This window comes from Branchiostoma belcheri, unplaced genomic scaffold, assembly GCF_001625305.1.
Source record: "Branchiostoma belcheri isolate BF01 breed outbred unplaced genomic scaffold, Haploidv18h27 scaffold5, whole genome shotgun sequence".
Lineage (NCBI taxonomy): Eukaryota > Metazoa > Chordata > Leptocardii > Amphioxiformes > Branchiostomatidae > Branchiostoma > Branchiostoma belcheri.
In genome coordinates, this window is record NW_017804131.1 from 181,354 (window position 1) to 207,899 (window position 26,546).

Genomic DNA, 26,546 nt, shown 5'->3' on the forward strand with positions numbered 1-26,546 from the left:
TTATAATGTTGCCAATAAGATACTTAGGGCTTGCACCAAGTATTCAGACACTAAGCTGAATGTCTCTTCAGCTTTGTTCAGTGTTAATTCTGAGTATTGCCGATTCTATTTTAGTTCGTTATTGCACGTACAAACCAAATTTGTCAATGAATGTTATGAGTTCTACACTTGGGAATCTTACCAAAATGTGTGAAAGTCTTAAAAAGCTATGCCATTCGGATCTAGAACTATGCAGAGACAAGGTTTGCTTGACTACTAGCGTAGAATCTGTTGATGATTCAGAGATGCTGGAGAGTGGTATTGTGTATCTGGCTGCTAACTTCTCTAAGAACAGGTAATTATGTGTGTTCTTCCCTTATGTGTAGTACCGATCAGTTGGCTGGTGTTTTGAATAAAGTCTTGGTTGTTAATGTAGGATCTCTCCAAGTGTCCTTTGTTTTGATGTCTAATGTGTGAGAGCGTACCATTAATGAAAGCTTGGGTTAAAATTGAAAGGGATATCCAAAATCCAATGTGTAGAAAATCCTTTCTATAATGAACAACAAGTACGCATATCCTTGGAAAATTTTGGTAATGTGGAGTAAAAACAAAGACGTCTGAAGAATGAGGCTCTGAAATATGGTTTTACTTGGCAGTGTTATATAATTAGCTATATAAAAGTACCCATTCAAAGAACAGTATTGTACTGACCTAACTTGACAGTGTCATTACCAGAAAGGGGACCAGAAAAGTTTGGTGTTACAGTGTTATTCCATTTAGATGTAAAAATTACATTTCCACAACATGTGAAATACATGTATAATCCAGTTGGGTGTAAAAGTTTCATTCCCACATTTTGGAAATAAACATGACTTGTTTGGTGTGCCTATGGAACAGAAATTTTACAACAACATAACATTTTGATTTTTTTTCAAACATTCAAGCAGCTTGAAGAAAATTATGCTTCACATGTCATAATGGTATTAAAGTGACCAAAATGTACAGATATTGTAAAGCCAAGTTTTATTGACCATTACTACTACATATTGCAATTTGTGTTTGCAAGTGTCGGGTACATGTCAGTGAGTAGCAGTGTCTTAATACTGGAATTGTTATTATTTAAACAGTACACAATGAATTTGCAAAGAACTTTATATAATAATTGTGAACTTTCATACTCCTTTTTTTGTGGTGAATCTCTTGCTCAGCACTTATAATTTGATATAATATACCCAATTTTATTAAGATTAGTTACATACAGTCCATTCTTCTTGTAACTTGCCAACCAAAAGTTATGATCCTATTGTTTTGGATTAGTATCAGACATGATAATTACGGCCCATGACACTTTTACATTATTGTCCGTGTTAGTCAAATGCAAAGTCAAGAAAGAACAACAAAAAGAAAACTGAATGGTCGGCTATAGTGCAACAAGAACCTTCCATATTTCATAGATCGACCCACAAATCATTTTACCTTGACAATCTCACCGGAAAAAAATTCACCTTCTTCCCCCTTTATTTTGGATCATAGATCTCTGTGTTGACATCACTTGTGAAGCCAAATTCATGTACTGTGGATCACAACCTTCATCGTCATACATAGTATCATCCCTCTGTACAGCTCCAACTTACGGTGTTTTACTTATTGGCCAATAATTGTATGCTTCACAATATTCTGATGATGACTGTAGGTTTACAACTAGGAAAACTAAAGTCGGAGGGGCTTGAGGCAAACATTCAAAATGCAGAGGGAAACTGGCTTTCCTCATTTAAGATATGAAAACTGGTCTTAGGAGCATTCAAAACATCAACGAGTGCTTGTCAAATATTGGAGTAACTAGCTAATATTTACTGACATTTGGGAGGTTCGGTAGCAGAGAGGGGTATAAGCACATACAAGTGTGCTGTAAGCAAGCAAATATTGCTCAACCAAACACTGAAAATTGGAGCAGAATGGTACATTTTCTCTTCATATCGCTGTCATCTCTGGAATTTCTGACGCACGCACGCTCACTGCATTTTCTCCCTCTTCCAATCTGCTATCCTTTGTTTCAGTTCATCCGCTGTTGGGAGAGGAAAAATTGATATGTTAATTGATAATATGTAGGATTGACTTGTATATTACTGTATATAATATTCAGAACTTATCTCAAATGGTGTGGCATTAAGGTACCCCATCTGCCGTCAATGGCTACTGATAAAACAACTTGGAGGACACGCATATCTTGAGCTACTAAAGCCTTTGAAGGAAAAATGAGGTGGTGCTTTAGTACACAAAACAGCAACAACAGCAGTCCTGACAACAGACCACAAATGCCCAAAGTGTGCCTCAAGTTTTAGACTCAGAAGCCACATGAGGTCACAACCCTCACCACTTGAATGAGGACACTGACAGTGATGTTTGATAGCGCAGGAGAAGTAGAAGAGGAATAAGACCCACCAGGAATGAGTTCATCCTCCCTGAGACTCTGCCTGTTGAAGGGGTCTGTCTGTGAGTTCAGCAGGTGGCGGGTGATGATGGCACGGTCCATTACCGTACCGGAGGGGAGGATAACAGGATCCTCCATCAGGGTGTCCATCAACGGATCTGGGGGGAAACATCAGAGGTTTCAGACATGTTCTACAATCTTTCATAAGAAAAGCTTGGCTATCATTATGTAGCATTCTTACAAGGTTTAGCATCAGATCAAAACAATGTTCTAAAATCTTTTCAATCGAAAGTTTGGTTGTTAGCAGTCTTACAAGGATACAAGTACTCTGTAGTGAAAGTGGTAAGCATCCTGGTTTGGTTCCAAAGTCAAAAGGCAAGGGATGGTTCAGAGTTTGATTCTGATGTGTTCTTCTTTTTCAAACTTTGAAAACAAAGAGATTCTCAGCTTCCTCAAACTACCAGGAATAATTATAGCTTTTTCTAATATGCCCAGGAGATGCATGTACTGTGTAGATACAAAATATTCCTTAACTGCAGGTGAAAAACAGATTCTGTGATACAAGTTGGCTCATTGCCTTACTACTTAAGTCAGCTCTGTGTTCTAGTCCTTTACTTTTCTACACCTCCAGTGATTCTTGCTCTCTACAAGGTTTTACCTTTGAACTCCTCTGGTGCATCACTGAAGTCTGCTTCACTCTTGAGTTTCTGCACCAGGATTTTCTCCACCCTCTCGGCCAGGTTGGCGAAGTGCTCGATCTCAGACTGTGTCTTAATCATGGCCCTCATCATCACCCCACAGGCATCCTCAAACACTCCTTTTCTGTAGGAGCGCTACGGAAGGGACAAAGGATTTGTTAGGCAAAGGAATGCATGAATTTTTCACATTTACAGACCACATAGTGGTCTCATTCTACATGCCTATAAACAATATGGAGTCAAACCAAAAAACACTTACTCAAGCAACTGGATATGAACATGGAGTGTCTGTCCTATTGATTCTAGCATCCCACAAAGGATGGAAGACAAAGAAAGAAGACTTTTTTGCACAGCATGCTTTCCTGAGTATTTTGAGGGACAAATTTTGCTGGCAGACTAACCTTAGTTTAATGACATTTCTTTCCATATCTTTATGGTTTTTGCCTGTGAAAGATGACAGACTGGGCAAAATTCTCTGATATTGAAGTCATCTGAGTTAGTGCTGAATGGCAGCCGCTATAGACCCTTACGTTTTAGCCCACTGATTGTACATGTAAGCTACTCACAATTCAGCCCTTGGATGCAAGGAGAGTGTAGCCGGCCCACCCAATAACGTACCTTGTCATTTGCTATGGCTTTCAATATCTACATGTATACAAGCTGATTTTTGTTGGTCAATTGAATCAAAGATGATGATCGATTGGGTAAAATTTTTGTAAGCCACGAGCAGCAAAATTCTGCCAAATGATGGAAAGATGGGTCCTGGCATCACTGGAACACTGGTTCATCCAAATCAATACTTACCTCATCATTTGCTATGGCGTCTGCAAACTTCTCACAGTCCAGGTGCAGGTAGATGTCGATCAGCTGTCCCAGCAGTCTCTTGGGCTCGAAGCCGAACTTCTCTGGGTTCTGTACCTTCAGGTCCTTACACTTGGGTCCACACAGCTGCTGCAGGTTGAAGTTCAACATGGCCGCCAGTCTGTCTGCTAGCTCCTGTAAGGGTGTCCGTGGAGGAAATAATGTTAACCCCTGCTGGATTATGTGACTGCTTCCAAGGCAAGGTTACGAAACAAACACTACACTTCTAAGGGACAAGATTGGTCATAATCATGGCGAATTTAAAACTCTTCATTTTCATTTTTCTTTTCCCTTGGAAGTGATTTTGGCATTCTACGACGTAAGTATGGTTTTCTAATACTTTTGTTTTCAATTTACGCCATATTTGCTCATTTTGCAGCTGCTTTGTACGATTTGTAGTATGGTCAAAAATTTTTCTTGGAAATGGATGGAAATTCATGCATGTGCAGATGTCATCCATATCATAATCAAATGAACATGGCCTCATATGAATAACAAATTTGACTGTTTAGGCTCAAGCTGGTTTATATAAGATATAGCCACTGTCTTGATTTAACTTTGCAATTCTCTAGCTTGGTCTCGATTCATTTTTAACATGACAATTAACACAATACCTATATTTATCCTAATCCAATACTAGTACTTTGATCTTAAGTGCTCAAGGACTGATGGAAAGATGTGGCATCCAACACTTACAGGTCTGAGGAAGGGTTCTTTGATCTGCACAGTGAGGTAGTGGAACATGTCCACTGTCTCTGTGGCTAGAGTCAGGTACGACCGGCACTGACGCTCGTCTATGTTCAGCTGACGCCGACGGCTCTCCTGCATATCCTGTTTCAAGAAATACACAAATAAATAAATACGTAAAGGAATGGATAGGAAAGATAGTAGAATCTGATACATTTTTATGTAAGCTTGGAAACCCTTGTGGTTGCATCCAATGCAATTTGAGGGTGGCAAAACTGGTAATGTTTTGAATTTTTGCTCCATAAACATCGATATATACATTGGGATATGTCGGTGAAGGTTAGACCTCCAGGTAATAAGATAATGCCAAAAAACAGTTACTTAGTCTAGTACAAAATGTACTTAAGCAACTGGATATGATTTTGCAAATGGTCAGATGTTTCAGGTGGCATCCACTACATGTACCTTTCATACATTGGGATAGTGTTCTTTCAACTTACTTACTAAATCTTAATAATAGATGTGACTTAATAATTGAAGTGACAACTAATAGAATATTGACTTTGAAAAATATGGTTTTCAAGCCCTAAAACTGCATTGGGCTCATTTACTTGTCTTAACACAGCTGGTAAGAGATGGGGACTTGGGACAAGACAGTCTAGTCAGGACGTCTCTTTGACAATTTAGCGTCAAGTCTGCTTTGGGTTTGGAATGAAGGTGGAGTACAGGTGGTAGACAACTGTCTCCTCTGTAGATCTCAGTCAAAACACTTCAAAGCAAATCCCATCACATATTCACACTTCTGAGAGCACCTTACTCCAAACCACAGACAGTGCCAGGAATCACATGTTTGGCACCGAGGTGACAAGTACCAAGCCTAGCTGTTGATTTGTTGGTTCTCGTTTTTCTTCAGAAAAACTATGAAGCGACAGGGCAAAATAAAATAATAATAATTAATTAAATCAGTCCTAGGCACCCAATGATAGCCTCAAAAGCTATGATAGGTGCCATAAGGTCAACATGCTAGGCTCTTTAATATAATTCAAGCAATGAATTTTGGGATTTTTGCAAAAGTGAATTTTCCCTCTCCAGCCAAGAAATTGTAGATTTTTTTGTACTGTACCAAAGCTGTGCCATAACTCTAGACTTCTAGATATGACATCTGTGCGTAATGTTAAGCTGTTTTTCTCCTCCAAAAATATTTCACTTCCCTTGACAGCTTCCTGCTTACCTCTGATTGTGCCATTCAAAGTGATTGCAATGTCTTCACTCAGACTTGGTGAAAAATGTCAATGGGGTAGTTTTCAATCGTATGCTTGTCAAGTCTTGACACAAGAGACGTCCTTCTAGGCCAGGCTTGGCTACAATTGGACTTTGTGGAAATGTCAATCACTACATGTAGCTGTCATCAACAGGCAGCATACTTCTTTAGAAGTGTAATTTAGGATTTAATCATACCATGTAGAATGCTGCAAAGGTAGGGCTTCATCAACTGCTGCAAAGGTGCATCGACTCCAATCTACGGTTGGAATCTCTGGCACATGGTTGAAGTAACAATAGAGAAAAAACAAAACAACTACAGATCTATCCACATAAAACCTGCAAAGTACAGTGAACATTTGGCATTGTGAAGGCAGATACTTTGTAGTACAGTGTAGGGTCTTGAGTAAAATGTTTTAATATTTTTGCCAACATGTGATACTACAAGAGTCCAGACTCCTCTCCCTTACCCGTGGCTGAGACTCCCACGTGGCCACATCCTTCATGGCCTCCTGTGTCTCATGGATTCTCTTCAGCGAGTCCAGACTCTCATCCAGCAGGAAGGTGGTGTCGTTCATTAGCATGTTCACAAAACGCACAAAGTCCTTCCCGGTGCTGAGGAAAAAATTGTTATGGAATTATAGATAATCTAATTAGCTAATGTGGTTATTTGTTACATTTTTCTTCCCATATTAAGTCCTGTAGCTAGCCTGAAATTTTTCCATCGTCTCAATTTTGTAACATGATAACAACCCCGAGGCATAACAATTCTAGGAGGCCCGGGGGGATGCTCCCTTAGAAAAAATTGGACATCTTAACCCTACATGTATTCCCTGCATTTTGAGGGGCATATTTTGCTGGTAGACTTAAAGCTAGTCATACTTTAATGACATCTCTTTCCACATCTTTTCACTGCTTTTTGTCTGTCAAAGAAGACAGACTGGGCAAAACTTTTGTCTGTCATGAGTGGGAGACCTCACTGTATATTGTGTAACATCTTACAGACATGAACTTACTTGCTCTCCTCTATGATAGTTCTCTGGTGAGCTGGGATCTTCCACAGTGTCTTGAGGATGATACTGATGTGGTAACGGATGCTGAACTTGTCGTAGAACTCACTACTGGCTCCTGTTGTCTCAACATCTGCAAACATTCACAGAACGCAAATTATGTTTTCAAAAAAGAAAGAAAAGAATAAAAATTTTACTTCAATCTCTTTTCAAAGATGTGATGTAGATTTGCGTAAAACTTTGCATTTTCAAGACGCTCACATATAAAACTAATCCCAGGTCTTTAATTTTCTTTACTGTTATAATTCATACATGTAGCTCTCTTGTAGCAAGTTTTTCTTTATGTATATTGTTCCTGGTACTGCAAAACATTTGCTGCAAACTGCAGCATCCAAGTAATTGTTACTCAAGCAACAGGATAGGTTCTGATAACTGCCACTGTCAAAACCTATCCTGAGTATGTTGCTTGAGCAACAATTTGTGTATCTCCTTACTAGGATGTCTAACCTTCATTGACAAACTGCAGGTTGTTATTATTCCCATTAACCTACCTGAGTAGAACCTTATCAGTGCGGGGGCCAGGTACGGTGCAGCCAGCGGATGAGACACGATCATGTCGTGGATGCGTTCCGTACGCGGCTGTACGGCGGGGTTGGCCACGAACATCACCTCGATGAGTTTGGAGGTGAGGTAAGGGTTGCGCATGTACTTGGGCGTGGCCACCATGAGCAGCAGGAACAGGACAATGTCCTGGCTACAGGGGTCCTCCAGGACCTGGGGAGCATGTCTGGGAGGAGGGCAACAGCACGGTTTGAATCATTATGGTTGTTTTTCAAACATTTAACATTTAGAATGATGACTGTGGTTAACAAGTTAACTTGGCCCTAAACTCTAGAGTCTAAGGGCTCTAAAATGGGTACAGGGGTCCTGTAGCAATTACATATTACAGTACATGACAATGTTACATTCAGTCAAACAAGGGAGGACATCATACAGTATATAGTACATAACAATATAAAGTTTAATGCATCAAAACAGAATTCTAGTCCAAAACTATGACTGTCAAAATAGATACATTTTGGTACACTGTTTTCAACAAAATCATAAATATGTGAAATGTGGTACAGAGTCTTATCAATCATATTTTTTACAGCATTTACATTTTCTCAAAGTTTGGTGACAAACTAAAACCATTCTGTACTTACTGTAGCACAAACATGAGAAAGTCAGCCAGATCCTCCACATAGAATTCTGGGAGAGTCGCAAACGCCATGGGGACATCTTCTGCCAGGGGTAGGGTGGGTCTGGGGGACAGAAAACATCATCATATATCTATACATAGTTTCATTGGTAAGCTAGTATAAGGAATCTTAAGCCCCTGTCACACATACACATGTAGCTGAATATGGCCTCCTGAACACAACAGCACTGAACTCCCCCCAACTAGGAGTGGGTCGGGAGCAAGTACAGCTGTGGTTGGCTACTGTTCAAAATGTTGGGAGCAAATTTGACTCAAGTCTAACTTAAATTTGATTTGATTCCATATAAAATGGTAGGCGTGGCCTGAATAATCTGGTCAGACTGCTCCCAAATTTCAGCCAACATTGGTTGGTTGATGGTTGGGGGAAGGTTCAAAATGTGTGACAGGGGCTTGTGGCTTTCAGAGCAGCTGTTTTAAACTGCCTCCACATCTTGCCTTTTCTAAAAACAAATTCTTAGTACACCAGAGTATTTACAATGGTTGTATTACCATTATGATGATAAGAAACTTGAATGTTGAATCATCCTACCTGGGGTTCTTGGGGTCGAGAATCTTGAAGAGCAGCATGACTTCCATCCCGTAGAAGTGCAGGCACCGGCGTAACATGGACTCATCATGCAATACTGCCTCTGCACACGCCTTGCTTCTGGTCAGTTTCTGTACATGGACAAGCGCTGCACATCAGAGCTTTGCATGATTGTATCCAAAAAGTGTTTAAGTATGTAGTCTAATGATAGATCATTGACACTTAGGCATCAAATAGAAATGCTGTTACCTGCTTCCAATTTAAAAATAATAGTTACCGTAGTACATTAGGATACTGCGGTTTTCTTTCACACAACCAGTACTGTCACTCACCAGGCTTTTGTTTTGATGCCTATCAGACATCTTCCTCAGAGTTTCTGACTGGAGTACTGCTTCTTACAGTGATATGTAGCCAATGTTGGTGGCTACATATACCGGCAAGAACCAGTTCTCTAGTCAGAAACTCTGACTTACTTATTATTAATTGTTCCAACAAGGACAATGTAACAAGAAATTTACTTCAGGAGATATAACAATATTTACAAGGACCTGCAGCTTTAAGGAAGAAATATAAATTTTCAGCTCACAAAACTATGTAACTTAATGAAACTAAAGCGTACCTTCTGCTGTGCTTTCCATCTCTTTAACGTCTCCCTGTGTCTGTTGGCTGTGGGCAGGTTTCTCCACAGGGGCTCCTGAGCCTGCAGTTCCTCCAGCGCCCGCTGGAGGTCTCTGATGGCGCGTGCCCTGCGCATGTAGTTACGGCAGGCAGGCAGCAGGGCCAGGTGGTGGCAGTGGAGCGTCAGGAAGAAACATTCTGTGGGAAACTTGGGCTCCACCCAGTTAGACGGCTCCTTATCTGTGGAAGGAAACAACAGAGAGGAATGTAAGCATTGCATCTCTGTCTAAAATGCAAATTGTTTACTTCATCTATTCATTTTATCACTAAAGTGAAGGCAGAGCTCGAAATGCCCAGATGCAATGTGCAAATTGCACATGATTTTTCAAGATTTGCACTTAAGAATATTTTGAATGTGAAATTTTCCACCTAGAAAATACCGATATGTCATTTTTGCACTTAGGCACAAGGGTCTAAACGAATGTCAATGAAGAACATTTCAAGCTATACTAGTCTCTCACTGTAAATTTAGATAATTCATAGATAGTAGACATTCAATATTGTCCAATGTCTTGAATCTCTTAGCAGATTCAATGTCCAACTCAATGCTTTTAATAATATATTTTTGTGGCATTAGGTATGTTTTCCTAGTGGCCTGTATTGTTGTAATCTCTGTACTGTCATTCCAGAACACAATAGAAGAGGATACATACTAAGTTCTTCTTGCCATGTCTTCCACTCCTCAGATGAACATCTCAGTCTTGTCTCCTCAGACAGGTCGATGCGTGACTTGGGATGGTGAGGGTACAGGGTATCCACCTGGTCAGAAAGTACAGAAAAACAAATTTACAAACATTTATTTTCACTGATCGCAGAGTTACAACGTTACAAGTATCATCAAAATAACTCAAAATAACTATCAACAGCAAGTTAATTATTTACAGTCACACAGATTTCATTGTGTCTCAATGACTAGAAAACACGGGGTTCTGACGGTTATTACACAGGCTTTATAAAATACATGTAATTCGAAAACTGGAATTGGACGTTACAATTGATGTTGTAACAGTCACAATTTTTGGTTTAACTTTTAGCATGTGTGTTTTCTTGGGTTGGATCTCCCTTGACCTTTGTGCAACCAACTAGTGGTTGAGCTGGTACCCCGGGTGAAAAAGCATATACCGTATATCAAATGTTTCCTACCTTGTCCATCTTAACCTTAACACTTAGTTGTTGCAGGACAGTCATGATATTGAGCATGAAGCCGTCCTGTGCGACCATCCGTTCATCTGCCTGCATCTGTGCTCGCTTGTGGTTCCGACCGATGACTGCCTGTAGGTACGTCATCATGGCATCTCTCGTCTCACTGTTCACCAGCAGACTGTGGATAATTTTAAACATTTCTCCCTGGATAAAAACATAAGAAAGCTATCTTAAACAGAGCAGAAACATAACAACAGTTCATGAGGTGGTGTTGTGGTTAGGGCTGTCGACTCAGAATCTGAAGGTTCTGGGTTCAAATCCCTAGCAGGCCTCAGTGTTGTGCCCTTGAAAAAGTCACTTTATACCTTTTTCTTCCTTGCCTCAGGTGAAAATAAGTGCGTAGCTTCTTGGATAGTCACACCTTGAGCATGTTAAAGATCCCACCGACAAAAGAGCAGGGCCCTTCCTGGATCAAACCTTATACAAGTTATAGTTACAGTCTGGTCTCCAGGTTAACATCTTGAAAAGGTGATAATCACCTATTATGTCAGTCCTTCCACAAATCTTAATAGATAAATCAATAAATGTGTTGATTTTGATGGTTTAATGATTTTCAACAGGACATGACAGTGTCTATTGTTTCCTATGGCTATACAAACTCTAGCAGTACTCACCCTGGCAAAGTCCAGTGCTTGTTGTAATGAACTGTTGATGAGTCGGGTACTGTCCTGGGTCAGCATTGGGCCAGCAAAGAACCTCTCTGCTATCTTAGGCTGAAAATACATAGATTCACTTCATCAGTAATGATCTAAATAAGACAAACTAAAGAAAAGATCCGACTTAGCCATTGTGCACTACAGGTTTTGTTTGAAAGGGAGATGCTTGTTAGTCACAATGATTGACATCATAACAATTTTTTTCTTTTTCCCTTGCCTAAAATCTGTCGAACTCATATCCTGTATAAAATGAGGGAATTCAATGATTTGCACAGTAAACATCTATCTATTCATTGCATCAACTGGGTGACCCCTTCAGCTTTGGACAAGCTAGTTTTCCAGTCTTCACAACAGAACATAATCAATACAAACAAATCGATATATATCAATCAATACAAACAGACAAACCTCTAATAGCTATTCAATAAAGTGTCAAAGTCTGAAACTTGAAATTCAATATAAGGTAATTGTATTATTATGTAAACTTACATCATCCTCAGCAAATGCAGAGAGACTGAGGAACTGTCCGAGGAAGGAGAGTTTCTGTATCTCCCTCCCCCCGGCCTGGGTCAGGGTCTCAGGGAGCCAGGTGGTCTGCTGGGCAATCTGGACAGGACAGAAGAAAATACCACATCAAAACTACAACACACAGCTGGAAACTAATGCCACAGCAACCTTCTACAGTAATCTGCTACAGTAACGTGATACAGAATACAATGACTTTTTTTACACAACCAAGACAGTGTTTTATTCAGCCGATGTTTCGGTGACCGTCTGCCAACTTCCTCAGGGCAATTCCAACTGGATCACATTGCAAGTCTCTTTATTCAGTGACTTACCAACCTTATGAAACTATTGATTCATTTTCACAAAGGCACATTTTTTACTTAAACGTTCTTCAAGAGTGTGTTACTAACCAGGTTACAGACAGGTCTGTGGGAGGACGTCCCCTTCCGCAGTTCACACAGTTCTGTCAGGGCCTACAGTGTGGGAGGAAAACAGAACAGACACATCAGCAACACAGAACCCGTTTTGTATTGATCCACAAAAAAAACCCACAGTGATATTGTTGCAGGCAAGCTGCAAATTACTAAAAGACAGAGCACAATGATGAAGTGCGAAAACTACACCAACCAAACCTCACCATGAGAGGGTACTTGTAATTGTCGTTTTCCATAGAGAACTCAGACATGGTCTGTTGTAAGTCTTGCAGCACGACCCCAATAACCTGCAACAGGAAAGTAACAAGTGTCACTGTTTTGTTTATGAAGGTTATTCTTCCAGGGTATAATATGTACCTTCCTTTTGACAGTTTTAAAAATCTACCCAATTGGTTGATTAGCTGTGATATTTTTCTTGTAAATCATGTTTTAATCAACTAATAGAACTGGAAATAATACAAGGTTTCAGATGTTTCAACTGCTATTCGGCTGTTCAGAAGGTACAATGTAAACTACCTTTTCTTTTCACTGATGAAGATTGCTGGATAGCAGTAGAAATGTCTTGAAACTCTGTATTATTTCCAGTTGTATCAACTAAACCAAGATTTATGAGCAGTGTTGTTCAGTTATGTCACAAGTCAATACCATTTGAATATTTCAGCTCAAAGTTTCAGTACAAAATTTTTTGTTCTATCAAGTTATCTAGATTTACAAAATATCTTTTCAAGTCATAAGTGACCAGTGTTGTAGAGATTTACCCTGACCCTATCTTAAAATGATTCTCACCCCCTGGAAGTCTTCAGGGTCCTGACAAGCCATCATGACCAGTTCGTGCAGGAACCCCCGCGGCAGGTTACGACACAGCAGGTACGGGACCAGGTACGACTGTTTCCCCGCAGCGCGCGGTTCCGTGAACGCCCCTCGTAGCACCAGGATGGCGTGAGTGCAGCACTGGGTCCGCAGGTCGTTCAGAAGAGAACACACGGGCGGCTGGCTACACCGCTGGGGAAAAAAAAGAACATGTTTCATACATATTGTAGCTTTCTCAGGTGACTTTGGATAGTCATTTTAAAATGTTCTTTTTGGATCAACCATCGCACATCTAACTCTAAGTGTTGTTTAAAGCTATCTACTGATGATGCGTATACTGCACTTGATGGCAGCTATAAGTTCCACTCTATGATAGATCTAAAAACAAAAGAGTTTTTGAACCCCTTAATCCTTCATTGATAGAATAGGAAGGCTGGTGTATTAGGCACTTATTTATTAGTACATGTACATGACTATTGTATTTGGTACATCCACCAGTTTATCAGTCATTTTGTACATCATAATCTGGATATTATTTGCCTTCTAGTGACACTCACTGTAGGTCTGTTTTCATTTCCGTAATACTTACACCCCATTCATAGTTGTTCTTGCAGTTTGGTTCTGTACTCTTTCCAGTTTACCTTTGTCTTTCTTTTAAAAGATAAACTAACCTTAGGAGCAGTCCTCTCCTCCATGCCGACCCTGTCAAAACACTCGAGTAGATAGTTGAGAATGTCTGTCTCCCTGCAGGCAGGGATGTGGAACCTGTCACTGGTGGAGGAGGAGGAGCTGGCTGAGGCCGTCGCACCTTCTGTACCAGGGCTGGGCAAACTGGAACAGCAGAAACACTTTAAGTTTTTTTATGATCTTCTATCAGAAGTATTGTACAGCCATGAATTCAATGCTTGGACTACGATCCATTGCTGCAGCTGATGTACTGCCAAGAGCAAGATGGAGAGTTGTCAATCCAAGCATTCAAAAATACTTTCAATCGGCTGCTTAAACATACATGTAGGATGTTAGGGGTTTCTTTTTTATACAACCAGTATTGTTTCTCACCTGCTCATTTCTCGATGCCTGTCTTTTTTTCTGTTTTATTTAAACAGGTCAGACATCTTTCTCAGACCTTCTGACTGGAGTACCGCTTCTTGCCACTACACGTAGCCAATGTGGGTGGTACTATTCTCACTGCAAAAATGCCACCTACATTGGCTAGATATAGTGGCCAAATTAAAGCAGTAGTACACCCCTATCAAATGTTATTGCACCCCAGGTATGATAAAAATATGACTTACCCATGGAAGGGACTGGTCCCAAACTTCTTACTGGTGATGCTGGAGAGGGACTGGGAGGGTGTGGCCGTCAGGCTCGCAAAGGGATTGTGGGATTGTGCCTGAGGCATGGTCAACACCTCCACTAAGATCTGACTGACCAGGTCCTGGAGACTGTTGTATACTGAAGAGATAAAGAAGGAGAAGAATTGTCAGCAAAGAAGCATCATCACAGTTTCAATCACAAATCATTTTCATAAGGTTCCCATGTCTATTTTAGAGTAAGATACAACACTGCTGTCGTTTGTCCAAAGACAGTATATCTTGATTAACTTCCCTTCCTTTTAACTTGATCGTTTATTTCACAGAAGACGTGAATATTGTAATTCAAAGTTGTGTAATAGCCATGTAAACTGTGTGCACTAATTTGATAGAATAGTGTGTGGCTATCTATAATGTATAACTGCATACATTTTACATGAGCAGTGTACATGATTTAACCGATGGGTGCTGGCTAGAGCCCGGGTACAGTACGACATGTCATGTTCCCACCTTGTTTCGGGTCCTGTTTAAACTCAGCAGCCAGACCAGGGAGGAAGACGACATCCTGCTCTGGTTTCTTCCACGAGACCCGCAGGATCCGACACACGATCGCTAGCAGCTGCTCCTCATTCAGCTCCGAACTACAGCTAGGCTCCTAACATCAGACAGAAGAGCAGTTAGATTTGTAACAAGATTTATTTTCCTCACATTTTAGGTTTGGATCATGATTTGCCCTTCCACCAAATTCAAGATCAACAATCAAAGTAGATATTTCTTCATAAGTTTGACTCATACATAGTAGTTTGTTTGTTTACATTTGGACTATTCTTTATTCATGAGAAGTTGAGGTCTTGAGGGAAGAGGTAAGGGTCAGACAAAAGGTAAAGATTACATCATTTTAAGTCATAATAATCTATTAACATAGTAGTAGTAGGTAACTGCCCACATCCAAGTAATCTATGCTGGCATAATGCTAGCAGCTAAAATGAGAATGAAAGTGATACTTCATGAACTGGCATATCTAGTTGTGTTAAGCCTGAAACTATGAGAAACTCACCCTTTGGGACACAGCCCCATCCTTTCTATCTACCTCCTCCACTTCCATGTTCTCTATACCTGAGTCCACATCTATCTGGGACAGGGTCCTGGGAGAAACAACAGGCATAGAACAACAGTAAGTACATGTACATGTAGTTATGAATTATGGTTTCATTACAGCTCACATTGTCAGTTGCATGCAGGGCTCAATTGAAATACAAGTGCTGGTTAGTGCAGGTAAAATTGGAGCAGTGCAGGTATTTCTATCTGCACCTATTACTTGCACTAGTTTATGTACTGGATTTATATACAAATGTAGGTGTGTGTGGATTTTTATTTCCCATGTTTACAGTACTGTATTTTAGTTGAGTATGATCCATACTTCCAGCCTAAACTTGAGTGGTTCTACTGTGCAGGTAAAATTTGTCTGTGCATGCTGGTATGCCAAAAAAAGGGAAAGATTTTGAGCCCTGTACTACTATATACATGTACATGTAATACCAATACTTGAAAGATGGTAAATAACTTACCCTTTTTCACTATCAGTATCCATGCTTTGACTCTGAGAGGACTGAGAACCGTAGTCTAATGTAGCGCTAGCCCCAGCCCTCTGTCTCGGCCGTGCGCCCGTAGGCGTGACCGGGGTTGTGGGAGAACTGGGCGTCCGCGGGGAGCGATCTCCCGGCGTGAGAAACCCAGACTGCAGCGGGGACTGAGCACCCTGGGCAGGAGATGTCAGCTGACTGCTGGGACTCTGGGAAGGAGAAGTGAGCTGGCTGCTGGCAGCCTGGACTGGGGAGGTAGGGGTGCTACTGGAGGGGGAGGGGGTGGTGCCCGAGCCCTGGGGTGGGGATGTGGAAAGACCCCCTGCAGCCAAACGTGCCAGCCGTCTCCGGCGCATCTGGGAGGGTAGAAAAAAATAGCAAAATTAAGGCTATCTTACTTATCATATCCAAAACATTACATGGTACATTGTATAACATAACACATGTATGAAAGGAGCAACTTTGTATGCTGTAGTTCTGATGAGCTTTTAGAAGTTTTTAAGGGATTTTTTTAGGAGATATTTTGTGAAATGGCTGATTTGTTTTTCGCCTGTTTCCCAGACCCCATGAGACACAATACTACCTTCAGCTGGGAAATGCCCCAATCACAGATTTGGCACTAATTTTAATTTATATTTTGCGCTGGGATAGACAATTTGGGGAAGTGGGCCAACTTGAGGGTCTGTGTGTTGGGCACAGACATGGGCTCAACGAGATCTGTAAACTTTCTTCCTCTATTTCAAGCACAGGGGTTCTAGCACCCAGGCTGATTTGTTTTGGGTTGTTGTCTGTGCAGCTTGCACTGTTGTGTCTGTATCACCACTGATGGTTGGCAGGTATGTACAGTATCCACTGCATACTGCATACTGCATCCAGATGACGTATCAGAGGGACCTTGTCACCTAGACTAGAGTGATTCAAACAGCATATTCTAGAGACACAAAAGGGCTTGAAGGACTAGGTCAGGGTCGGGCAGGTATGCACGACACAGGAGGACACAAATCATGTGACATGATGCACGACAATATACAAATCCCGGCTCAACTACTATTTGTAGGGCTTACTATTTCCTCGCCAACATAACACGGATTTAATACGTATATACGTCATTGTGTAGTGGGCAAACTCGAGTCAGAAAATACTGTTGCAGTTCCTATTCCGTAAAAATTCGAGTATAGTTTTTATTTCGTGAGTTGCCCCCCACCCCATGGCATCGCTGACCGATGTGTCCCAAACACTGAAACAGTCGGCTTTTCCCTAGAAAGAGCCCAAACGGGTTCCTGCTTGTTTCTGAACACTTTGAGCGGGCTTCTAATACGTGTACACACTCATGTCTTGTAAGCAGTGTGGACAAAGTAGTTCCTCTGAAAAGGGAGGAAGTGTCGAATCATCAGCTGTTGCGTTGGTGACTCGACAGGTTATTTTGACAAAGGGCCAACGCAACAACGCAGCAAAATAAAACAACCTACCTCATCCTGAGAAAGCTCACTCATCTTTTATCGTCCTGTATGGCTTCTTATGCTCTCGCTACTCCTGAAATATGAAGAAAAGTTTCCCTAAATCTACCACGGTAGCGAGAAAATCAAGTCGAATTCGAGGACTGTGAAATTTTCAATGAAAAACACAGTCCACCGCCATCTTGGATATGACGTCACATCAATTGGTCACATGACTTCAGTCCCATATTTTTGCCCACGCCTCAGAGGCGGAGCCACTGAAATGGCCGAGAGGGCAAAATGCCCTTGCCGGCTAAGCTGCTCCATAAGTATTTCAGTGAAGAAAGGGAAGACATGAACGTTTGGTGTCCACCAGAATTAGGCCAAGCACACTGGGTCACCCTTGATCTCCCTGATCGCGTGTTGGGTGCAGAGGTTTGATACACAAGGATCCAAAACGATCTGATCGCTGTTCAAAACGTTTATACATTATGACGTAGGAATACGATACATATAGATTTACAGCAGTAGCTGTTGGTAGTTATCCTTCTCCCAAAGAAGGGCAATCTAAGGCAATGCCAGAATTACCGCACTATAAGTCTAATTTCTCATCCAAGCAAGATCTTGCTCAAGGTCATCCTGAACCGGCTCCAACCACAGGCTGAGAAAATACTCGCTGAAGAGCAAGCCGGTTTCAGGAAAGGCAGGTCCTGCGCTGAACAGATTTTCAATCTCCGTCTGATCTGCGAAAAGTACAGAGAGCTCGGGAAAACCAGTCTACCACACTTTAGTGGACTACAAGAAGTGCTTTGACAGAGTATGGCAGGACGGTCTCTGGGCAGTGATGCGCCGGTTCAACATTACCAGGGGGATTGTTAAGTGCGTTGAAGCGCTCTACAAAGCATCACAAAGCACAGTCATGACTGGGGGGAGTTCAGTGACTGCTTCCCTACGTCAGTTGGAGTACGCCAGGGATGTCTTCTTTCTCCGACACTCTGCAATATATTCTTAGAGAACATAATGAGAGAAGCCTTAGCACCAAAAGTAGCACCCATCAAACTGGCAGGACGCACCATAACCCACCTCCAGTTTGCGGATGATGTGGATTTGCTGGATGGGTCAAGAGTGGATCAGCAATCCCAGATCAACAGCTTGGACTTCACAAGCAGGAGGTATGGTATGGAGATTAGTCTGGAGAAAACCAAATGCCTTGTATCTGGTCCGTCTGATACAAATGGCCAAGTCACAGTCAGAGGCACAGAACTGGAGCAGGTCAGTGAGTTTACATACCTCGGCTCTGTCCAGACAGAAGACTGCAGCTCAGACAAAGAGGTGAAAGTCAGGATTGCCAAGTCAACCCTTGCACTGTCAATTAAAGCTAAAACACATCTGGTGCAGTCATAGCATCTCCATGCCAACAAAGATACGCCTACTACGTTGTCTTGTGCTATCTATTTTCTTGTATGGTGCTGAGACATGGACTTTGAATGCAGCTATAGTGAAGAGAATCAATGCGTTTGAGATGAACTGTTATCGCAGACTGCTACGAGTTCACTGGACATCACACACTACAAACAAAGAGGTCATGGAACGCATCCACACCTTGCAAGGCCCACTCGACAGCTTCCTGGCCACAGTTAAGAAGAAAAAGTTACAGTGGTTCGGACATGTGTCTAGGGCCAAAGGCACACTGTCACATACAGTTCTCCAGGGTAAAGTGGAAGGCGCACGGCCGCGGGGACGTCCCCGTCGGTCATGGATTACAGACTTAAAAGAGTGGACTGGTGTAACAGCCAACCAGATGGCCAGACTGGCGGAGGACCGCCAGCAGTGGAAGAACTTGGCCAAACATCATGCTGCCCCGACGGCTGACTAAGCTATGGGAGAGAGTGAGTGAGTGAGTGAGTCAGCTGTTGGTCCTATTAAGCTCCAAGCAGATGTCTGGCTGTGAAATCGCTACGGTTAGTTCTCACCCGCCCAGACGTGGGTAACTGTCTGGCAAATGGATACTGCCTGGCCAATTTGATACTGTTTTTACTGCCACCGAAAGGTTCCATGCGATGTCAATTTATTGAATTGAGGCCACGGAGACAACACCGTGTTTTGATTGTGGCAACAGACGCACACTTAAATCTGCGCGTTAATGTTTATTTCTGCGGATTTTGTACAGGCCGGTTCAGGTAATGTACAAATGATGTTATAATGCAACCAACCTACTATAATCATCGAATATTGATATTGTGTTCAGAATGAAAGCGCAAAATGTTTGGAACATCAGAGAGGGTGGGCAACGATGTCACATCCACCATGTCACAGCGCCACATAGCAGATAAGTAGCTTACTGCAAAACGAAACCAATATACATGTACGAGTAGTAGTACTCAGGCACATACAATAAAAAAAAGCACGTACATGAAGCTAGATTCTCACCATTTTTGAGCAAGAATTTAATATCAAATTTGCCAAAAATTGGCTCGTTTGTGAATTTACAGAAAGTACCCAATACACAACAGTGAAGCCGAACTATTCCAGGTAGTATTCCTTTTTAACAACTGAAGTTACTAATGCTAATGCAGCCACACAAAGAAACATCCATGTCCGTAAACAAACTCCTTACAGCTTGTCAATACCTAAGCTAAAGGCTTAACCTTCATCACAACTATTAATTAAATTAAACGGCATGATCTTTAATGAACATTGTCGTAGTTTTGTCTCGAGAACAGTGAGAGATTTGGCCACGTCGGGGGAATAGCTGCTTGTGGACGGATATCTCGGTGTACTAAAGGCTGCCAACCCCCCTCTGTAACGGTACACACAGGAACACAATTCCCCTCGAGCCGTGTGGCACACGGCGAGCCACCGACAGGTTGTTCCCTTCTTCCCAGATCTCGCGCCTCGGACGGAGATCTCGCGAGAGTGGGCACTGGCGGCAGAACGTCGCTAGGCGGCGCAGTTTGCAGGAGTTTCCAAATGTTCAGTGCGGCGAGGGTCTCGGAGTTGGCCTGCGTCTTCTCGGCTTCCCGTGCCTTCTCACGCTTGTATTTTGTCCTCCGATTCTGGAACCACACTTTGACCTGTTGAACAAAATGTTAATGATGAACAAAGTTGCTTCTTTTGTTGGGACGGATATAGATAAGCTATGATCTGATTTTGGTCTCAGTCAGTTTTCAGAAAAGAGATCCTTCTTGTTACTAAGACCATGTTGATTTGATTATATGGACATCTTATGGGAATCCCAAAACTGGCGCGAGCATGCGAATAAAAAAATTTCATTATAAAATCTACGTGGTCATGAAGGTTGAACAAATGACTATGCACACATGAGTATTGTATGGCAAATAATAATAGACTCTTCATTTCTTCACATTTTCATTTTCAATAACATGAATTGATTTCGGCATTCTAAGACATTAGTATCGTTTTCCAATACTTTCATGCAACATACGACAGATATATTCGCTTATATTGTACGATTTACAGTATGGTCGAAAACTCTCTTTTTTTTGGAAACGGACGAAAACTCATGCGTGCGCGGATGTCATCCATGTAATCAAATCAACATGGCCTAACTAACGAAATAAAGTGTTTTCTGATCACCAGAACACGAGTAACCTAACTTAAGTGAACATACACTACCATAAAATCAACAAACTGTTATGAAGAAGACGTTATACATGTATAACATGTTGAAGGCGCGGTCACATTTCCCAACCCGGGGCCCGGCCGGGCAGTCGTATGGAACGAAAATTATGATATAAGACAGCAAAGCACAAAAAGTTTTAGAAAATTAACCATGAGCACTATTTGTGTATACTCTTAATACAAATTGTTTATTTTTCGTTCACGCAAATATTAACCCGGCCGGGCCCCGGCTTGGAAATGTGACTGCCCTAAGTGAACGTACACTACCATAAAAGTGAACGAACGGTTATGTAAAGGACGTGATATTTGTACATGTATAACATGTTGACCTGTGTTTCCGTGAGTCCCAGTTGCCTGGCCAGCTCCGTCCTGTCCTGTCCCACCACGTACTGGCTATCCCGGAAGGCTCTCTCCAGGTCCTTCAGCTGGTCAGCGGTGAACGCCGTCCGGGCTCTCTTCGGCCGGTCGATGTCAAGTGCCCGGGGTAAGACCATCTCCTTTACCACACCCTTAGGAGCTTGATGGTAGACAAGATTGATTACTTTGTTAGACTTCTAAGATTTCAACTTAATTAAAATCGGCAAGGAGCCTATAGCAGAAATCGGCAGCTCCTTGTAATACGTACAAAAGATTTTAAAAAAAAGAAGAAAAGCTTAAATTAATCGTAGACAAGATTGATTCATTTGTTTGACTTCAGTCTTCACAGAGTTCAAATCAAAAATCTGTAAGAATCCGACTAGATTCGTTACAAATAGCCAACTCCTCGTGCAATGGACAAAATACGACGAAAAGAACAACATAAAGTAAGGAAACCTGAAATCTAACATTGATAATAGCAATGAATACAAAAAAATAAGTATATACTAATAATGATAATGATAGATACAGCAAGAAGAAAGAAATACAAAGTTACAGTAATGTACATGTAATAAGACAAGGAGTAAGAAGTATCCATGCCAGGTTTTGCATCGACAAACAGAAGTCCAGATACCAGTGCATATATTATCAGTTGAATTTGCAATTGCGGAGTTTGATATGTATTCATCACACGATCATGTAGTGAGTGATTAATACTTTCTTCAATAAATTCTCAATCGAAAGGTCTGCATGTACTTTTGCGTGGATGCCGGGTTTCAGTGTAACGCGTAGTAGTAAGTGCATATACCCACTTGGCGATATTGACATTCCAACAAACACGTACACAGAGGGTACAAATTGTCAAAATATAAGCACACGGTAGCGTCATTGTCATCAAGGTTAATCAACGCAAACTTCTAACAACAGTATTACAGAAGATATACGTTTCATATATCTTAACAGAAAAAAACAGGACGTTTCTGTATATCTTATTAGTATGTATTGCTTTGTCTGTGTGTATTTTGCACACAAGATAGGAAGAAAGTAACTAATTTACGGAAAAAGTCTTGAAGTTGAATGTAGACTTAGCTTATTTTGGTTTACCAGACCAACTTTTATCGTGTTACAGAACCAGTAGATATACTGTTACCTTGACGTGTGTAATGTACAAGCTAAAGGCGATACAAAAGTACCAAAGTGCTGGAGAATGTGGCCCTTTTAACTGTCCTTACGTTGCGGCGAAGTGAACGGATAGATTTAGCAAAGTATATAGAAAAAATAAAAGGGAAGCAAAAAAAAATCAAAACATGAAACTTTAAGACACTGAAAGTTCAAACGCAAGTTAGTTAAAAGGGTCAAACTTTCCAGGCCGAATTACACAATCTTAACTTGGCCTTGGAAAAAAATGAAAACATAACAAACCAATAGAAAGAAAATAACAAAACTTTTATTTTTAAGCCTACCTTTTACAAGTATTCTCCTGTAGTTCTGAGTGGTTCCTTCTTGTTCTGAAGACATTTCCACTTTCTTGTTCTTCGAAGTATCTCCGGCAGCGTCTAGTCCGTCTCTGTCACGATGTGAAGAACAAAACGGTCGTGTTTCTAAAGTTACCTCGGTGACAGATGTCCCCTGTACTCCTGTCACCGCGTCCCTAAGTGTCCCATCTGTTCTGTCCAGCGCAGACGGACTTCTAGCTATCTGTGTCTGTGCACCCCAGGATCCAGACAGCGTGTTGGAGAAACATGGCGTAGCCAGCATGCCGCTCATACTCGCACAAGATGCGAGACTTGCTACAGGAGGGAGGGCTGGGACACTAGAAACTTCGCCACTGCTGCAGACGACGCTGAAGTTTTGGCGCCAACCGTCAGTGTTGCCACCATGCCAGAAATTTCTGTCAAACTCACGCCACACTGGCGCGTCGCTTCCAAACTTCAGCCAACTCATTGTCTAACCTTCTGTCAGAAGTGATGAACTTTTATCAACTATCTGTATGTCGTAACTGCCACTTGTACCTACATAGTACGCCAACTCACAACAAACAGTCTGTGACGTCTCAAGCTTGCCAGAGAATTTGATTGACACCTGAATAGGACGATTGACTGAAGTGAGTCATTAGTGACCAATTACGTACAGTTTGTGTCGTTCAGGTTGAGCTGTCAGAGTAATAGCACATCCTCACATACTGACATAGAGACAAAGAGAGCGAGTTTCGGAAAACCAGCTTTCTTTGTGTCAAGCCTTTTGCATTTTCTCGCAGGTGCTCGACAGTTTAGGAGCTTAAAGATGGTGAAATTAGGGACCACAATTTGGCAGAAAACGGTTGAAACTTTTGTGTACCTCTACATGGGGTCCATGGACCACACTCGCGTTCTGTCATTACCTATCTGAACAAGGAACTTACATCGTCACATGGTGGTTAAAGACGTATTAGCGGTTAGAACGTACATTTTTAGGCCGTGCGTCATGGCATGGCGTCTGGGCGATTTTATTTGTTTTGTCGACAACTTACAATCTCACAAGGCTCCATCTTTGTGAAATAGCACTTGTATGAAAAAAATTAACTAAAAAATGAAAATTCATCAACGAATTACGCTAATTAGCGTAACCAGTCACACTTTTGACTTGTTATAAACTTTGGTAGAACTTTTCAGGAACTGACCAAACTGCTATTAAGTACAATGTAAGTCCAGCAACAAACTGTATAGATTCCACAGGAATTTCCTTTTTATAAAGCAGTTTATTTTATTTTGAAAAAAACAAAAACAATGATCATTATTTCAAAGACCCATCTAACATAAAAACTTATTCCTAAGTCTGAAAAGTTAGATGATTTAAAGTTCAGCTTAGTCGAACGAAAGAGCGATTAAAACTTAACAGGGTTGTTCTGGAACTGCTACATATGAAATAGGTCTTGATACACATCTGGATATTCAGTAGAAATTCATATGCAGCTGGCTATATTACAGCGAACTACCTGTTACACCTAACTGTTGCACATCTAACTCCAAACATGTTTATTGTTTAACGCTGTCTAGTAATGATGCCTAGATAATGCAACTAGTTATAATCGAGTCGTCAGAGTTTCAGTTCTAGCTTACAGCCTTACTTCTAGAAATTTGTAAAGTTTAGTAGTTGTACAGTAAGCCAGTCTTCATACTCCACTGTCACGTATTCTTAGATGTGAATTTCTTTCACGCACAAAATCAGTTAAATTGTCCCTCTGAAACTTAAAATTAACCATGTATCTTTGAAAGACTATCTTTGGGAGACATTTGAGCTCGTCAGACACAAACTATTGCCCGCTGACAGACATGGTGTGACGTGTGATTGCTCTGTACATATTATGCTCATGGACAGCCCAGCCCGGGGCAGACCCACCACTTCTGCCGGGTCACCAGCGCCATTCTCCCCGCCCGACCCGCGCCTCCTCCCCGCTGGCCGCCTGAAAAGGCACGGCTTCCGTAAGATAATTGTCCGTCCCATCGCTTGACAATTGTTGAAAAGTTAATCCGCCCGTTGGACAACTCGGAGGAAACAGGTTGATGGAGAACGGAAAAATCGCTCAATGAGCTGTTATTAACAAACACGTACGAGTACGTATTTATGATTTACACTCGTTTACGTACATGCATGTTACGTTGGAAATGCAATATATATCGCATTAAAAAAAACATTTGCCAGAAGGTTTATATCCGAATGCAAAACTGTATGGCGACAGATTTGAAGTTTTTCACGGTTTACAGAAATTTCTTGAATTGTTTTTTGTTCACAACTATTAGAGAGATCTTTACTGTTGCAATCGGTTTTTTCTGTGAGTTAAGATTGAGACAACAGCTAATTAATAGGTTCCCCGAAAAGTAACAAGTACATGTATAGCATTAGCGTGTGCACGCTTTTGGTCCCAATTTGTACGTAGAGTTCAATATATATCATTGGCGTCTTCAGTCTACGTTGCGTTTTCTTAGCTTAAAAAAGCTTTCTGAAAAGAAGAACATAGTTTATAGAAATTACAGTATTTTCTAGAGCTCTGCCCCCCCTTTCACGTACATTATTAGGACCAATTTAGTTTCTGGGCGAGTAAGGAAGAGACACAGAGTAGACAGGTAGGGTCAAGGGGTTCGGGACCGGCGCCCGGTAAACTCGTGAGCGGCTAAAAGGGTAACCCTACCCCGCTGCGCCGCTTCCACGCGAGCGGGCACGCCAGAGAAGCGCGACTGTCCCGGTAAGAAAGGCTCAGCAGGACGCTCCATCAGCGGACCATTTAGTGTGCAGAGGGCTGGGATACAGGTGTAGCCTGCCAGTCGGTGGGCGGGCAAAATTACTCCCACTTTCTGCGCACAATGAGCTGTCAGATCAGGAAGGAGTTGAAATGGGCCAGAACACTGACAAACAACGAAATTAGTGTGCGTACAGCAACTAAGTTTTCTCAAACATAATATCAATGTTAGATGTATACTTTTTATACTTTGTTACAACATAAAGATTATTAACATAAAGATTATTAAGACGACAAGTAGGTCGGGAGCAAGGTCGGCTGGTGCTCGGCCAGGTCGGCTACTGTTCGGCTCCCCCCAGCCGAATGTTTAAAAAAATTAGATTGTTTAAAACACTCGGATTTTGACGGGAGGTTCGGCCTTGGTTGGCTGGTGTTCGGAAGTAGGTCGGGGCTTGGCTTGGCAGTCAAATTTGACTCAAAATTAACTAAAATTCGAAATTAGAAAGATAAACGTGGCCCAAATCTGGTCAGACTTCCCCCGAACTTCAGCCAACCTTGGTCGGCTAGTGTTCGGGGGAAGGTTATACAGTGGGGTCTTGTGGCGTAGCGGTCAGAGTGCTCGACTCGGAACCAACAGGTCGGGTTCGAGTCCTGACATGCCATCGATCTTGTGCCCTTGGACTTTACACGACTGTCCTCACTTCGCTCAGGTAAAAATGAGTATTGCATTTTTCCTTGTGTAGGTGGCGGCATTAATAAGTTGAAAAAAACTTGTGTACCGTCACCGCGTCTTGTGATTACAAGACGGGAACATAACCGGAGGTTCGGCCATGGTTGGCTGGTGGTTCGCTGGCGTTCAGAAGTAGGCTTGGTTTGGCAGTCAAATTTGACTCAAAATTAACTCAAATTCGATTCGAATACAAAGATAGGCGTGGCATACATCCGGTCAGACTTGAGTGTGCCGTCACCTCGTCTTGTGATTACATGACATTGTCGGA

General features: G+C 41.7%; 2 protein-coding genes across 2 annotated transcripts; both read right to left on the reverse strand.

Moving 5' to 3' along the window:
• Positions 1-991: 991 nt before the first annotated feature.
• On the reverse strand, positions 992-17,554 carry LOC109479915 (ubiquitin conjugation factor E4 B-like). The gene is made up of 24 exons (XM_019781975.1): positions 17,367-17,554; positions 15,883-16,253; positions 15,372-15,459; positions 14,825-14,969; positions 14,297-14,456; positions 13,673-13,832; positions 12,978-13,193; positions 12,395-12,478; positions 12,168-12,230; positions 11,740-11,856; positions 11,209-11,307; positions 10,535-10,738; positions 10,045-10,150; positions 9,333-9,571; positions 8,717-8,844; positions 8,132-8,230; positions 7,478-7,713; positions 6,933-7,059; positions 6,387-6,531; positions 4,666-4,800; positions 3,913-4,104; positions 3,069-3,243; positions 2,422-2,568; positions 992-2,044 (listed from the first exon to the last, which is right to left on the reverse strand). The coding sequence occupies exons 1-24, from the start codon at positions 17,388-17,390 to the stop codon at positions 1,992-1,994; spliced, it is 3,513 nt and encodes a 1,170-aa protein (XP_019637534.1). The 5' UTR covers positions 17,391-17,554; the 3' UTR covers positions 992-1,991.
• A 2,459-nt stretch (positions 17,555-20,013) lies between these two features.
• On the reverse strand, positions 20,014-23,090 carry LOC109479950 (ventral anterior homeobox 2b-like). Its single transcript, XM_019782030.1, has 3 exons — positions 22,796-23,090; positions 21,305-21,492; positions 20,014-20,407 (listed from the first exon to the last, which is right to left on the reverse strand). The coding sequence occupies exons 1-3, from the start codon at positions 23,088-23,090 to the stop codon at positions 20,021-20,023; spliced, it is 870 nt and encodes a 289-aa protein (XP_019637589.1). The 3' UTR covers positions 20,014-20,020.
• Positions 23,091-26,546: the final 3,456 nt, after the last annotated feature.

Coding starts and splice junctions, on each gene's coding strand:
- LOC109479915 (XM_019781975.1), bottom strand. CDS start 17,390: ATGAGTGAGCTTTCTCAGGATGAG. Junction 12,479..12,977: donor ACCCTGAAGACTTCCAGGGG/GTGAGAATCATT, acceptor TTCCTGTTGCAG/GTTATTGGGGTCGTGCTGCA. Junction 11,308..11,739: donor CTGCATTTGCTGAGGATGAT/GTAAGTTTACAT, acceptor ATGTATTTTCAG/CCTAAGATAGCAGAGAGGTT.
- LOC109479950 (XM_019782030.1), bottom strand. CDS start 23,090: ATGCTGGCTACGCCATGTTTCTCCAACACGCTGTCTGGATCCTGGGGT. Junction 21,493..22,795: donor CAGGAGAATACTTGTAAAAG/GTAGGCTTAAAA, acceptor TCTACCATCAAG/CTCCTAAGGGTGTGGTAAAG. Junction 20,408..21,304: donor TGGGACTCACGGAAACACAG/GTCAACATGTTA, acceptor TTTGTTCAACAG/GTCAAAGTGTGGTTCCAGAA.